The sequence below is a fragment of the Phalaenopsis equestris genome, unplaced genomic scaffold (assembly GCF_001263595.1).
Source record: "Phalaenopsis equestris unplaced genomic scaffold, ASM126359v1 Scaffold000369, whole genome shotgun sequence".
In the NCBI taxonomy this organism is placed as follows: Eukaryota; Viridiplantae; Streptophyta; class Magnoliopsida; order Asparagales; family Orchidaceae; genus Phalaenopsis; species Phalaenopsis equestris.
The window spans coordinates 343,583-359,891 of record NW_018164811.1 but is presented as its reverse complement, the minus strand read 5'-3'; the positions used below and the strand labels follow the sequence as shown (position 1 = coordinate 359,891).

The 16,309-nt window shown below is 31.2% G+C and overlaps 2 protein-coding genes across 3 annotated transcripts in view; both read left to right on the top strand.

The window, feature by feature from the left end:
* Window positions 1-7,639, top strand: part of LOC110026368 (elongation factor G, mitochondrial) — a 15,403-nt gene extending 7,764 nt beyond the window's left edge. Inside the window, exons 13-18 of the mRNA XM_020727280.1 lie at window positions 2,243-2,368; window positions 2,467-2,587; window positions 3,004-3,104; window positions 3,237-3,297; window positions 3,850-3,903; window positions 7,234-7,639. Coding sequence (XP_020582939.1) covers window positions 2,243-2,368; window positions 2,467-2,587; window positions 3,004-3,104; window positions 3,237-3,297; window positions 3,850-3,903; window positions 7,234-7,341 — 571 coding nt within the window. The 3' untranslated portion in view covers window positions 7,342-7,639. The remainder of the gene's footprint in view (window positions 1-2,242; window positions 2,369-2,466; window positions 2,588-3,003; window positions 3,105-3,236; window positions 3,298-3,849; window positions 3,904-7,233) is intronic.
* LOC110026370 (serine carboxypeptidase-like 12) overlaps window positions 1-16,309 on the top strand; it is a 69,880-nt gene that overhangs the window by 42,121 nt on the left and 11,450 nt on the right. The gene's annotated exons all lie outside the window — the stretch shown is intronic.

The following is a 16,309-nucleotide window of genomic DNA, read 5'->3' as shown; positions in this document are numbered from 1 at the left end:
AATCTGATCTCTATTAGTAAGCTCACTCATGATTGTCATTGTGTTGCTAAATTTTTTCTATATGCTTGTGAATTTCAAGACTTGAAGTCAGGGAGGATGATTGACAATACTGAGTTGCGCAGTGGTCTCTATCTCCTCAACAAGCCCTCTGTCAGTCTAGTCTCACCCACCGGTTGTATTCCAGTATCGAGTTTGTCCTGCTTAAATTCGCTTGGTACATCTAAGAGCTTAAAACTTCCCTCACTTCATGCTTGCCTGAGAAACTCCCATCTCCTAGAAGAATCTAGAACTACAACATTTGAGATGGAAAATTCACAGCAAGCCAAGTTCTTATTAGGCATGACAATTGATAGAAAAATCAATAGATTCAAAACAAGGGGCACAACTAAAAGAGTTTTAATCACCCTACTCTAATTCAATTGAAATTCTAACTAGTTTCACTCTATTTTTGCAACCGAGCCATTCTTCTTGCATTTAACCATGCTTCCACTCTGAAATAATCAACCTCAAACTTCCACACCAACGCAAAACCAACTAGTGAAAAGGCCACAAGAGCGCAAAGCCACAGGAGAAGAACCAATCACAAAACCACAAAACCAACAAGAGAAGAACCAATCGCAAGATCATAATGCCAGAGACAAGAATCCCAAGCCGTGGAGAAAGTAAGTTGTGAGAGGGGGGGGGGAGAAGCCAACACGGTCACGAGAGGAGAAAAAAGATTCGGTCGTGAGAGAGGACTCGAGGGTGAGAGAAGGGTAGGGTAGTAAAAAACACAACTTCGAACAATACGAACCTGTGGCCCGCGTTTCGCTGAAATTATCCCAAACACCCCCAAAACACGACATTCAAACAAAAATTTTAAAAAAAAAATGTGCGGCTTAGGGTCGTGCCGTGCAAGAAACGCGACCCCAAACACACCTTAAGTTTACAGAACTTTCCATAATTTTAAAATGCACACTTAACTATTATAATATTGGGTCTAACTTTTCTTGCCTATTGTGAAGTCTAATATTTGAGATGATAAAGATGAAACCTTGCAATATGGATGAGATGATGAATTGATATGTTAGGCTTGCAAAGATGCAACTGACATGAAGTGCCGCATAAGTGAAATGATATGAACAAGTTTTTAAGCTAACAATAGAAATAAAAACACACAAAAAAACGAGTTTATTCATTAAAACAACAGTAAATCTAACTAAATTTATTTTAAATCATGTCATTTTCAACAAGAAAGATTCAATTTTGATTATGTGTACACACACTCTTAATATGAAGTGGAACTAATTCAAATGAAATTATCAAAAAATGAAAAAGGTTGCAATGGATATTCAATTCACTATGCATGGAGTTTCCTAAGCATGAAACTAGATTTGCAGATCATTATAAATTATGATCCAAACTTTTAAAGTCTAGGATTACGTATTTAAGCAGTTAGAATTCAAGTTTTTTTGGCGTCAAAATGTCTATTGATGAAGATCCTATTCGCTAACGTAGTGCGGTATGGAAGTCTTTCACCCTATTCAAGAAGGTATTCTTCACTATTGGCTGCCTGCTGTGGACAACAAATGTTTTTGGTTCAAATTTCAGGCCAAGGACAACCGGTTATTGCTTAGAACTAGTCTGGGATGGTTTGTTTCATGTTTTACTAAGTTCGGCTTACCCAAACATGATGGGTTGAGAGATTCAATGTGGGAATTCTAATATTGGAAGTCCAAAATTTGAATTTTAAATCTTAACTTCAAACTTTTAAAATCAACACATTCTTCAAGAGAAATAGGGATTGCATGGAATTCTTAGGCAGCAAGAAGCATTTCATTTCTTTTGCATTGTGTTTTTACAGATTATTTAGCATATTTATAGAAACGAACATTCAACAGATCCAATTTTAGAAAATTACAAAAGGATACTCAACTAACTAATACATGTTAAAGAACGAAATTAATATTACCATACATTTGGAATAAAGAAATGTAAAATGACACCAAAAAATGATGTACATTTTTACTTTTTTTTACCTGATAGCCTTGGAATAAAGCGCAGTATTATTGATGGCCTTTATGAAGCATGTTCGTTATTTTTTGAAGACCTAAGCATAATTACTAGAATCTGACTCTGCAAACTCTGAATTCCATAGATTGTCATCATAACTGCTGGTCTTTAGCCATATCTATTTCAAATTACCAGTTTAACTTATATTTATGTTTACATTTTTTCTCTATTCTTATATTTCTTATGACAGATATATAGAGCCCCTTTCAGCAGACGCAGCAACAAAATTTGAATTTGATAACATGATAATTGGGCAAGCAATCCCATCAAACTTTATTCCAGCCATCGAGAAAGGTTTCAAGGAAGCTTGCAACTCGTGAGTGATAGAGAAGTAACAATTTATGGATTTATTATTATTATTATTATTTTTTTTGGAGTTTTTTTATGTATTAAACTTTATTTCCTCTATTGTAGGGGTTCATTGATAGGGCATCCCGTTGAGAATATTAGAATAGTCTTGACAGATGGTGCTTCACATGCTGTTGATTCCAGTGAACTTGCTTTCAAGTTAGCATCTATCTATGCTTTGAGACAGGTTGAATATGTTTGCCTTTTTCCTAATTCTACTATCTTCTAATTTGAATTATATACCACATATATCACAGAATTTCGCTTTATTAATGAATAGGCATTTGTTATGCATAAAAAAAGGGGGCATTTACATGCATACCACTACATATCTAACACCTAAACATTCATATTTACATGCATGTCACTCAAATTCTTAACATCACATAAAAAACACCATCAATTACTTTTTTTGAAATGTGAAATATACCTTTTCATATATGGGTGTATGACACCAAAGTGTTACGAGTGTAACTATCTAACTTTGGGTGTTATGCATGTAATTACATAAGAATTGCGTGTTATGTGTATAAATATCCCTTAAAAAATACAATAGATATGGGCGCTTTATGAGAGTTTGAATTAATTGACTTTTGTTGACAGTGTTATGCTGCAGCAAAGCCCGTCATATTGGAACCTGTTATGAAGGTGGAATTGAAATTTCCAACTGAGTTTCAGGGCACCGTTACTGGTGATATTAACAAGTATGTATTAGTACTTTTGTTGTCCAGCTCATCAAAATTTAGATCATGTTTTTGTGCTTGGTTTGTTCTTTATGTATTTATTTTACTTTCTAATGGGGACATGAAATCTGACATGTCGATATCCAATGTCAGGAGAAAAGGAATTATTGTTGGAAATGACCAGGAGGGTGATGATACGGTAATTGTTACCCATGTAAGTGAGACTTCGCCTCTTTTAAATTGTTTGAATTAAGTAGTTAATTTTAATGTACTATTTGAGTTTACAGTTACAATTATTAAATTGATGGAGCCATGAAAATCCATATTATTGGCGGTACCTGCATTTCTCAAACTTATTGTTAGGCCTTTATGTTAGAGTATAAGACTTTATATTAGATAAATCTTACTATTAAGGTTTAATTTTTTTCTAAAATATTTTATATTTGAACAAATTCTTATAGTTAATGATTTTATTATTGTGGTCAATGTTCTTATTTTATAAATCCTTATAATTTATCGAAGTCCTAATATATATGGAAAACATTTGATGTTTGATTTAGACGCATTATATATGTTTAAAAACTAGAAAATTACGTTTTTTTGCTTTTAAATGCCTTTAATTTAACTTACTGATAAGGGATGTGATTCTTTTTTAAATGTGGATTGTGCTGTGTTCCCTTACTTAGTTATTTGCTAAGCTGAGAAGCTACATCACTTATTTGCTAATCCAGTCTAAGTTCACTTCCATTCATAATTGCTGTCTCAGGTACCGTTAAATAATATGTTTGGCTATTCAACCTCCTTGCGGTCCATGACCCAGGTAAAAAAATATGAGTAGAAGCTTGTTATTTCATTATTGAGAGTTATAATTCCTGTATTTAAGTTTTTATCTTGTAGTTAGTGTTTCAATTGAAGGAATTTGAAGCAAAATGAAATGAAAATGTAATTGCTTGTGTGTTATATATATATATATATATATAGAGAGAGAGAGAGAGAGAGAGAGAGAGACACACACACACACACACAAGCACAAGCACGTACATGCACACAAACATGTGTATACATGAGAGCTGAAGCTGAACTAAATTAAAATTAACCAAATATACATTCATAGAGGAGATAGAATAGCTATACATGTTCCCATTAATGATAGAAAGGCCCACATTAAATATACATTCATTATTATATTTTAAAATTTGCCGTAGGATACTTTTATTAGTTTTACGACATGAAGGTTTGATTAATGCTATGAAATGCCTTCATGATATCAATCTTGGCCGAGAAGTTCTTAGTGGAGTTCGAAGAGGAGAAGCTTTTATGGATTTCTTTAGCAAGAATGCCATTATTAAAGATTACTCTTCCTTTAATAAAAATTCTCTGGGTTGGATGGATTATATGAAGAGGAATGGTTTGCAATCGATTAGACAGGGATATTGGTCTGTAATTCAAAGTACTTGTGGTATGCAATTTCTCATATATTTGAGTAAATGCAGAATGGTTGGCCCCGGTTGGGATTTCTTTTGATGTAAAAAATCTTTAAGAGGCACAACTTGATTGCCAGTAATATCTCTGGATTTGGTAAATTTTTTTTTTTTAAATCATCCAATTTTGGTGGATTCTTCTTATCAATTTTTTGAAGAGTATTAATGGTTTCTTGATCAGTGAAGGAAAACACATGCCCATATTTAAAATTGCACATTAGTAGGCAACTAGTTAGGCATAAGGTGTTTTGCTAATTATAAAGGTCAATGAAGTAATTGATAGTTTTAAGAACAATATATTTCGAGTTTGTAAGAGAGGCTGAAGGTTTGCATAAGGTTTGCATAGTCTTTTAGTAAAATTTTTATTCCTTTTTCCTTTAATCTTATTAAGTTTTTTGGCAAATCATCAGCTTTAACTAACCAATTAACTTTAGCTCCTTTGAATTAGACATTTGCTCGTAGAATTAATAGGAAACGAAGGTTTTTCTTTATTTTTTCTAGATTTTAATAAAAGTAGGTTGATCAAGAAGATGGAGCTTTGGTAAAGAGAAAATTCTTGCTTATTAAATTTTAGGAAAAAATATGGAACTGAATATGTTTTCATCATTGTTTTAAGGAACATTTCTAGAGTTTGGTTAACATCCTAAAATTTTCATATAAGATGAAGATTGGATTACTCGCAATAAAAGTATTCCAATTATTTGCACCATCGTTTTAAGGAACAGTTTAGGTTTTGGTCAGCACAAAAATTTTTATATAAGATAAACATAGGGTTACTCGAAATAAAAATTCCAATTAATTTTTAGTAATACTTTTAAAATCAGGATGGAGAGATGAAAATCTTGTTAAGGGAAACCTGTGTTTGACATTGTGAAAGAAGCTAGACAGGCACTGAAAAGTGATAATAAGGAGGCAGGAGTGTCTATTAGAAGAGGAAGAGAATATGACAAGTCAAGCAGAGTTTATAAATTGATTGTTAAACCAATAAAAGGAAAGGCTAGAGTTCAGAAGATTCATGAGGCCAAAATGGTGTATGTAATTATTAAAATAAAGCAGCTCAGTAGGGAGAACCACAAAATCCCCAGTTTTTAACTCTTTAAGATTTAATGTAATTGAAATCACTAGTTACCACAAGGGATACATTCACCTCCGAGAAAACCTGCATTACAGATAATTTTTCTTTCAGCAGTTGAATAAATGAAGTGATAGAAAGGGACTTCATTGATAAATTGAACGTTGGTGATAAAAGAGGAGAAATAGATTCTGCTATCATCTTCATTTGATCAAAATCCTACTATGTTGGTAGGAATGCAAATTATGATTTCTACATTCATTATGGAACAATTTTTGTCTTTTATTGAGATGTAACACATGGATGCTCCAAATGAATTTTAGTTTCAACTAGATTGATAAGACCAATACTTTTTAGTCTGCACCAGATGTTTGCAATATTTCACATGAAGAACTTTGACATTTCCAAGATGTCAATGAAGGGCTAATAGGGTTTGAAAAGGTAAGGGCTTTTTTGGGATTACTTTTTTCTTGGTTTTTTGTTTTTATTTCTGCTTTTATTTTAAAAATATATTTAGTTAGTGCATTTTTTTGTATATTTTTATAATTATTTTTAAGAATATTTAAAACATTTAATAGTTGTTTTGAATTTTTTTAAAAGCAACTCAACATGTTTCATTTTTAGGAAAAACATAAACAAAAATTAAAAAAAAAATAATCAAAAAATAAAAAACAAAAACCAAAAGTGATCTCAAATGAGAAATTGATGTTAGAGGATGATTTCATTTAAATCTGCCACAAACCATTGGATAAACTCTAAGAGGATTGTTTGGAAAGCTTTTTGCCATTGAGAGAGATCAAAGACGAGGAATTTGATTTATTATTTCGAGCAGTTATGGGGAGATATATGATGAATTAGATTATTAGATTTGAAGAAGGGAAGTGAAAGGGGGGTTAATGTTTGGAATTATAGGGTTAAGATCCACTTGGGGATTTGATTGCGGACTTACATACCGTAAAGAGCCAGAGTTCAAGTATTTTTGGGACCGATTAGGCACCACAATAGATTGGAGCCTTCTTGGGTTAGTAGGGTGCCTATTATACCTTTTCTTGCTCTTACTATCACCACCGACAATAGAGAAAAAGTGTAGATTATGTACATGGCACAATGGGTGAATGGTAAAAATAAAACTCCTGAAAGCTTAAGAGATCAATATTCCAAGATGTAAAGCTGACCATTGATAAACCTGAGATCATCTGACCAAACAAAACAGTCTCTTAATCTTCCATATAGCTAAAGTGAAAAAGAAGAGATTTTTATTGAGGGATTGTGTGGTGATGGATTTAAGTTGTATTCAACTTAAATCATGTGTAAATAAATCCAGTTTCTTCTCACCTTCTTAGTTTTTTCTTAAATTTACTAAATCCTGCTAGGATTTAATTAGTCTGGATTCACAAGGTTTACTAAAACTGCTGCCAAACAGCCCTAAGACTTTTGGGAGTTCCAAGTTACTCCCATATTTCAAAGTCTTCTGACCATTACTTTTTTTCTCGGCACTCAAATTTGTAGCACCACCCAAACGGTAGCTTTAATGAATAAAAACATTTACAAGATTTGGATCATCATTCTCTGATGTTTTTGTTTTAAATATTTACAGGGGAAAGGGGAATTCACCATGGAATACCTGGAGCACTCAGCAGTTTCCCAAGATGTGCAGATGCAGCTCATCAACACCTACAAGGCAAGCAAGGGAACAACAGATTAAGTTAAATTACAAACACAGCCAGGGTTCTTACAGCAGGTTAATTATATAAAGTTATAAGTTACGTTTTGATCCTTCTTTTTTTTAATTATTTTTTTTAAACTTTTGCGATTAGATGCAATTTATGTGAGAGTTGATCATGGTCAGGTCCCTGTTATAATTTATCAATGAAAGGATGTGTACGTCCCTATTCACGCTGATTTATTCCTGTAATAAGTTCTCCATAATTTTGATAGAATAAATAAATGATTAATCCTTGCGCAGCAGGAAAGTCAATTAACCTGCATATTGCAGTTCAGACGGTATATTTGCTGAATTTTTGGATAGATTTGTCAAATTGTAAGTTGGGTGTGCTGTATGGAGTTCTTATCAGAGCATATGGGAAAATATTTACGTACGTAAGACGTAAGCCGCACTACGTACGTCGGAGGTTATTCAGAGGGTACAGGGAGGTTACATCCACGTTATAATCCTTGTAACCTCCTTGGAACTTACCTGTACTTATCGGAACTACAGAAGCGCGAAACTTATTTGTAGGTTAAAGATAGGTTACAGGGAGGTTACAGGAGGGTATAATGCGAATATAATCCTTCTATACCCTCTGAATAACCTCCCGACGTATGCAACTCTGCGTACGTCTTACGTACACAAATAATTTTCGAGCATATGACATTGTAAAAGGCCATGTGTTTATTTATAATCAATAAAATTATTTAGTATTTGTTTTTGCAATGTAAAATAGGGAGTAACACTTAGTGTTGTTTGGGATCATTTTTTATTTTTTATTTTGTTACTTTATATTTTATTTTAAGATAAAATATGTTTGATATTTGTTAATGTAAAATATGATTGTTTTTAGAATATTTTGAACATTTAAAAATTATTGTCTTTTAAACAGTTGATTTGTGTTTAAAAAAATATAATATATAAACTTGCTAAAATATATTAATTAAATATATTTTTGAAATAAAAAAAAAATGAAGAAAGTTTATCCTAATTAGTTTCTTAATTTTATAGATATTTGTATTTAAGAACAGTAAAATATCAAGGTGTACGATATGGCAAAATGTTTTGCCTATGATTTTTTATTTCCCTCAATTTTTGGTTAATAGATATAAATGTTTGAAAAAAATACATACAAATTTAAAATATTTAAATGGAAATATTAATTTTTTAATACATTTGTGGGTGTTTATAAGATGAGTTTTTTACCTTGCCATTAGGGGTATCAATTGGGGTTTGGGTTCTATTTGAAATTGATTCAGCCTAAATAAAGTCAACTTGAACCACACCTGCATAATAAATGAGTTGAAAATTAAGACTCAACTTGATATTTTAAACCAAATCCGACCTCAAATTTTGTGTTTATTTGGGTCATGTTTAGATTCTTGGGTTCAATTCAAGACAGGTCTGAATGATAAATGAGTCGAATTCTCTGACTCGAACCCAACTTAAAAAAATATTCGGGTTAACTTTTACCTGAAATTTTTGAATCGAGTTCGAGTCGTGTCGACGTGTCGGTCTAATTTTTTACATCCATATTTGGCACTGTGCTTTAATAAATGTAGGGTTTTATTCTTAAATGTTAGGTTGTCCATCTAAATGTAGAATAACTGATCTTAACAAACAGTAAAGTCTTTTATTGTGGTTTTTTTAATTAAATATGATTTTTTTATAATCTATATAGAGAAATTTATGAAAGCCATTCATTAACTTATTGGATCCATTTATGGCATAAGTTCATTTATTTAAATTTTGCCAAATTAGTCATGCAGCTATTTGTGATGGGCGCATTTTAAGTGCTTTTTCTTGTGTGAATTATTAATTTGGAGTATAGCATTATTCATGAAAGAATATGTGCAAAAGGCCTTTAGTTTGCTCTAATTACATTGGTGGCCCAACTAGGGCTGTAAATGAACCACTGCATTTGATAAACAACCCTAAATCGATTTGATTAAAACTTGATTTTGTTTGTTTAAATTAAAAAATAAATATGTTTACATATTTTTTAAAAGCTCCGAACTTCAGTGAACTAAATTTGAACGAAACTTAGTTATGTTCACGAATAAACTCCTTTGTCATTTAGGAAATAACTTTTTAAATATTCAATATTGAACTCGGTGATAACTTATATCAGATATTTATATATGATATATTATTTTAAAAAAATTAATTAACTATTATTTATTTATTTTTAAATAATTTAAGTTGTAATTGATAATATGCAAATTAATTTAATGCAATACATTCTTATTTTTTTAATTTATATAAATTAATTTAATAGTACTCTTTATGTTATTTTATTAAAAAAAATACTTTACAACATACATAGTTTCTTATTTAATTTGTGTAAAATTAGTATTGCTAATTCAAAATTTATTCAATTACTTAATTATTTAAATTTATAGAATCATCTATTGAAAATTTAATACGAAAAATTGATACTTGTTCTAATTTTTAGCTTTTTTTCTTATTAACTCATTTAAGAACTCATTCACTTGATATAAACAAATCAAGTATAAATTAAATTCAATAATTGAAACTTTTAAACAAGTCAATCTTGAATGCATATGTGAATGCTCGACATAAGCTCAAGCCGAACATGAATAACTTTTAATATAATATTACCAAGCTAAGTCCAAACTAAGATTTACTCAGCTTGACCCGGCTTGATTACAACATTAGGCCCAACATTAGGTTTTTGCATGGATTGGACCAAATCCACCATAGCTTGTATATAAACTTAGACCATTTTAAGTTAAACACAAGCCCCCAATTTTGACTAGGCTCCCTGGCCATAGAAATGCTCTAGAAACCCATTACAATGGCGAGTAATACTACAAAAATTGTTACAACTAGAAACAACTAAACTGAAAAAAAAAAAAGAGTTGTAAAAAAAGATTTTCAATAACCCCAAAAAAATTACAAGAAAGCACGCGAATTGAAAACAAATGTTTAATAAATAATAAATATTCAATTGAAGAGTATTTATTTATATTACATTATTTTACTTAAAGAGTTTTTTGGTGAAGAGTAGTGATATGCCATAAAAAATTTATTTGATCAAGCAATTTACCTTGAAACATTTCTTAGATCTTTAAATACATTGAGTTTTTGAAAGAAGCACCTGCATAAGGATCATCTAAATTATGAGTGTTCCTAATTATAATGAACATACTAGATAAATCTGACGAGCCCGTGATAGTTTACTTCCAATATCATTAAGATAATAAGATACCTTAAGAAAGATCAAAATGAATAGTTTGAGTGTGTATTTTAATTTTAGGTCAAAATTATTATAATACTTTTTTCAAAAAGTTATAAATAAACCAATATACAAGAAAGATTCTAGTGAAAAGAACAAAGGGCTTTGCTTGTTAGCTCAAAAAGTTCACTAATGTTTACCATTAATGGCAGGGGGGAAGCATACTAAGTCAACATTCACTTTTTGCCTCCAAGGCACACCATCAACAATAACATTGTTGATGCTAGTTTGTTGTTAGCTATTCTGACTTAGATTCTATAAGTTTGTTACAAGGTTGGCCCAACCAAATATCTAGTAATATTATGCATCAAAATTTGTTGTTATAGTAGAATTGATCACCTCAATTTTGAATAAACATTCACTAAGAATCTATAATTTTTTCTAATTACTTTTATTAAACCAAAAAATAGACAAATATTTATTTCAAGGTTTTAGATATGAAACTCTAAAACAAAGCTCTTTGAAACCTGAGATTTCATTAATTGAAATGAAGTTTTGTCTGGCTAATTAATCCTATTTCTCTCATTGGTTCATTCATTTATGCTTATGTCCAATTTTGCTATATTACAATCATCTTAATATATGGAGCTTTCTATAAAGTTGTCCTTGGTTGATTTATCTCTTTCTATTTCTTATGGATGTGAATATCTACACTATCTTTGACAAAGGCTATCAAATTTATTAATTATTAATGACTTTGTGGTGAGTTATTGGATACACACTGATATGTTTCAATAATTTTTTATCATCGGATATGATTCGTGAAGCATTATGAACAAGATAATCTGACCCCAATTTCATGAAGTTTATAATCAAATGGAGTGTTTTGAGAAGAAGAATCTAACAAGTAAGAGTTCATTTAATTATGATGTCATCAATGAACTAAAATGGAAAAAAAAAAACCTATTTGTGATCCAGTGAATCGATGTGGGTGGTCCAATGATGTTTTTTGGAAGATTGGCTAAATTTATCAAAATAACCATTTCAAAAACTATACATATGCCCTCATCCATCACTTAAAGGGGAGAAGAAGAATAGAAGTTAGTAGACTACTAAAGCTTGTGAAATCCTGACAGTTGCTGCCGGTCACAAGAGCTTATCGTCAGCTATCAAATGTCACTGTCGACCACCACCAACAATTACCATAACTAATTACGACTATTATAATCACCAACTACAGTCCTTATATTCCAATTATGATTATCGTCGCCAAAATATAATTATAAATTTATAATCAACAAATTTTCATAATTATATATTCTCTAAATTAAGAGAAGAGTGGACCCATGTATTTTCAATTTCATAGTGGTTTACCTTGATATGGTCAGATCCAATGATTTTTTTCATTTTCTAAAGCTTTTCCATGTAAAAAATTCGATTGCCTATCTCATCTCCATCAGTGTGTGTGTAGGAAAATTTTACTGAGTTAAGATATAAGATTTCCATGCTGTTGAGAATTTTACAACACGCAACACACACAAATTTTATATTCCTATTTTACTAATAAAGAAAGTTAGTCATATGATTTCAATTTATAAAATTTCATTTAAAAATTCCTAACCTTTATTTTTATTAAATCATTGCCATCGGTAGTTATGAACTAATAAATCATATAATTACTCGCACCAACTATTTATCCGACTCAATTACTCTAAGAGTTGATTTGATTTCTTTAGTGAAAACAAAGCGAAGGGAATGATAAATGATGCTAAAACTATAACATCAAAGGGCACGAGGAAAGTGGTTATATTTCTATTTCTATTTTTTATTTTTGGGCTTGAAGAGTGGTTGCATTCGAAACCTTCCGCTGTTTTTTAGTCCCACGTCGTCATTTCTCTGTAGTAGCAAGCCAATCCAAGCTTTATAATCATTTTCCTACCATTCGAGCAAAGCACGCAGCTGCGTGGTGTACACAAAGCGAACTATTCTTTCGCCTTTTACTAAAGAATACCGTGTGTACGCTACATAAAGCAGCATACGCCTATTTTTGGAGGAGTCCTTTCATAGAAAGGATTCCTATAAAGTGAAATTAAATTTAAAAAAGAACCGATGCTAATGAAGCTTAATGGACGTGATAACTGAAGTTAATTAGAAGCAATTAAGTACTTTGAAAGATGGCCCTGGGAAAACGGCTTTAATTCGAGCATTTATTTATATCGTAAATTTCTATTTAGCATGCCATTGTAATTTGTATCATTTATTTTCTCGTTAAATGTTTTAAAATTGAAAATATATATAATAAAATAATGAAAAATTAAACATTACATAACCTATTATTTTATTAATGAAGATTTTTTTTTATGAATCCCGTAGAAAATTTTATTCCAATAAAGAATTGATTATATGATTTATGACTGATAGTCTCACGAAAAAAAGAAACCGTCAGTCACTGGTTACAACTCACACAAAAAAAAATCTAAAAAATATTATCACATCAAATATAAGGAATTTTTAAACAATCTCCATGAATAAGAATAGAAAGCTCATGCGGTACTCGAATCGAGAATTTGAAGTCGTGTTTCTCCAATCCAAGCTTAGAAGTGGTTTCCATCACGATATGTAAATAGTCAATTAACCTGCACAATCTTAAAGAGAACAAATATTTTTTTTATTTGAATAATAAGACTCCAAGGATAATTTTTTTCTTAGTAAAATAGTTCCAAAGTTCCAAAGAATCCATCTCAATATCAATCAAATGTCAACCGCAATTAACAGCTAAAGTTAATGCAACTATAACAACTTCAAATAACAGCTTCAGCTTCAGAACAAATAGGAGATACAACGAGAGTAGGAGCAGGAACCACAAAATACATTTTCCTTCAAAATTACGACACACTCCACTAAGTCCACTAAGTCCAGCAAAAAAAAAGTCCAGCAAAAAAATTATTCCAATTTCCATCAATATTAATTTTAAGAAGGCCGCACAAAAGTTTATTCCAACGAATTAAATTAGTAACAGACTTATAATAAGAAGGAATATTTATATCACTTTTAGCAAAGATGTTTCTTAATGTCAAACCCAAGGATTTTTTAAAATTACCAAAACGAGGTAATATAAATAAAATTAGTAATGAAGATAAAGCATGAATGAGTAGTAATCAAATTGTCATTATGTTTAAATTTATTCCTAGCAAACCAAAGGTACCAACAAACAATAATTGGAATAATGGTAAAAAAAATATTCTCACCAACATATCTCCAAAAGTTAAAGAAACCATTGATGGAAAAATACTTATTGAAAAAATTCCTATTACTAATGATATTGATAATATCAATATTAAAGATAATTATGCAGTTTATATTTCTAAAACTTTTGCTAAATCATTATCTTAGTCCAATGGTTTTGATTTATCTTGGGCTTGAAATTCTTTTACTAAGCATTCTCAGTCATTTTTCATTTAGAGGCTTTTTCATCGCATCTTACCTACTGGTGATATTCTTAAATTAAAAAGTTTACGTCTTCCTTCTCGATGTTTTCTTTGTAAACAAGCGGAAGAAAATTTGGAGCATATTTTTATTTCTAGTGCCTATGCTAAGGAGGTTTGGAGTAATGTTTTCACTTTTGTGATATGTCGATGAATGATATCACTAATTTTTCAATCAGTTATTACCTAGTGACAACTTCAAACGTAATGGGGATACTTTAGTATGATTTGGCTTTAACATCGATTGTTTCATTTATATATTTCTTAGACTGAATTTTCAAAATTATGAGTAAAACTAATATTCTTTTTGCTACTGACATCCTCACTATATCCAAATCCATGCTCACTAATGATAGGGTATATCATCTACATCTCCCCTATTTGATGTTATCATTAACTTTGAAGGTTGATAGTTCTCTCAAGAGTTGGATTGTGAGAAAAATTAATCTCTTCCATAACATTATACATTCTGTTCATGATGATAAATTGAGTATGATCAATAGTGATAAAGGAACTAGTGGAATGATAATTTGAGGAGTGATTCTTCCCTCCTAGCCCTCGAAATTGTATCTCCTCTTCTCCTGCTTCTTAGTGAATCCTTAATTTACGCCCTTAAATTCATCTCACTCTTTAACCTCTATTTTCTTTTATTCAATATAAAAGCTCCTACCTCCACAACTTTGCACTTTTTTCTTCTTACTCTTTCACAAATATTAATGCTAAGTTAGATCATGTGATCCATCTGACATCACCATTAACTCCAAAGAAAACCCCATAGGTACACTTACCTAAATATTTTCATACACCCAAAATAATATAAGCTCACACATGTGAGAGACTTCTATAGAGAAGGTAATTTTAAAGTTTAGGCATCACTCCCTCAATTTACATCTTATATATCTACTAGAAACATAAAACCTTATTTCTTTGCTTATGGAGCCAATTTTTGCCAGAAATGATTCTTTTTTTCTTTAAATGAGAATGATTATCATAATTTTGATGTGAATGCTACAGATAGAATTTGAATTAAATGAAGCTCTTTCTTACCCTATTTTATTCTATTTCTATTAAAGATCAATTTATTCATGAAGTTCTTAAGTGGTTTTCCTCCAAATCCTTATGTTATACTAATCTATATTGATAACTCACACTTTATGTTAAAATATTAAGTGAGAAAAATACTTAAAAAATTTGCATGAATACTTGTTTTATTACTTGTTTATTTTCATAAATTACATAACTTTTTATGTTTTAAGCAGGAAACCTCCTAAAAGATAATTTTAAGTGGAGTAAGTGAACTTCACTAGAATGTTGCAAGGCCGTGTCTAACGCCTAGGCATTGTGACAGACATCTAACACTGGGCTTCAAGTCAGCACGACCTGGGCCAAGTTGGGCTTCAAGTCTTTGACATCTAACGTTTCGCTCTGGAAGCATGTCGGTAACGACTGTAGACTCTCGTTGGCCCCCTGCTTCAACTGCCACAGAGATTGGGCACTTTTCTTAGGCCTTAAGGCACTGGTGAACTGCGATAGAAAAAGTCTTCTAAACTTCACAAAATAGGTGATTACCTCTAAGTGCAATCCATCGAACCACCTTAATACGGTTAATCTTAGCGCCGTGAAGAAAATTTTATACTTGAGGACATAAAAAACTTTCAACAGGCATATGATCGATTCAAACGAGACGAGGAGATCTGAGTTCTCAATTTCCGGGTTGGTGTTTGAGTATTCCTTGTCGTGCGCCTTAAAAACTTCTACGAACTATCCTAACATTTGGTCGGTGATCTGAGTTCTCAATTCTTGTAGGCCTTATTGAACAAATTCCTTCATAAACTTCCGGGTGCATGTTGTTTCTCCTTCCTTCCTCTGACTAGACTTTTCCTGTTGTTGTTGTTGTTGTTGTTGGACTCTTCTTCTTGTTGGCGACATATTTCCACACTCACCATACCTTAAAAGATATTAGATTCACAAATGTTCGGAAAACACACCCAAAAAATGAAGCATTCTTGTAGGAAGTGGTTATGAGAGAGAGAGAGAGAGAGAGAGAGAGAGAGAGACATACATAAAAATTGTGTTTTATTTATAATATGAACTCCTATTTATAGGCCTAGGTCCCAATATTATAAAAGTATATATTTGCCCCCTCATTATTAACTTTTCAGGATGCCTTTTTGGAGATTACAGAGTTATTCATATATAATAGACTGGGGGTCGATTTGATCGATGAGGGTTGTCGATCGTTTGACAAGCCTTAGTTTGATTGATAAATAGTCTGAAAGAG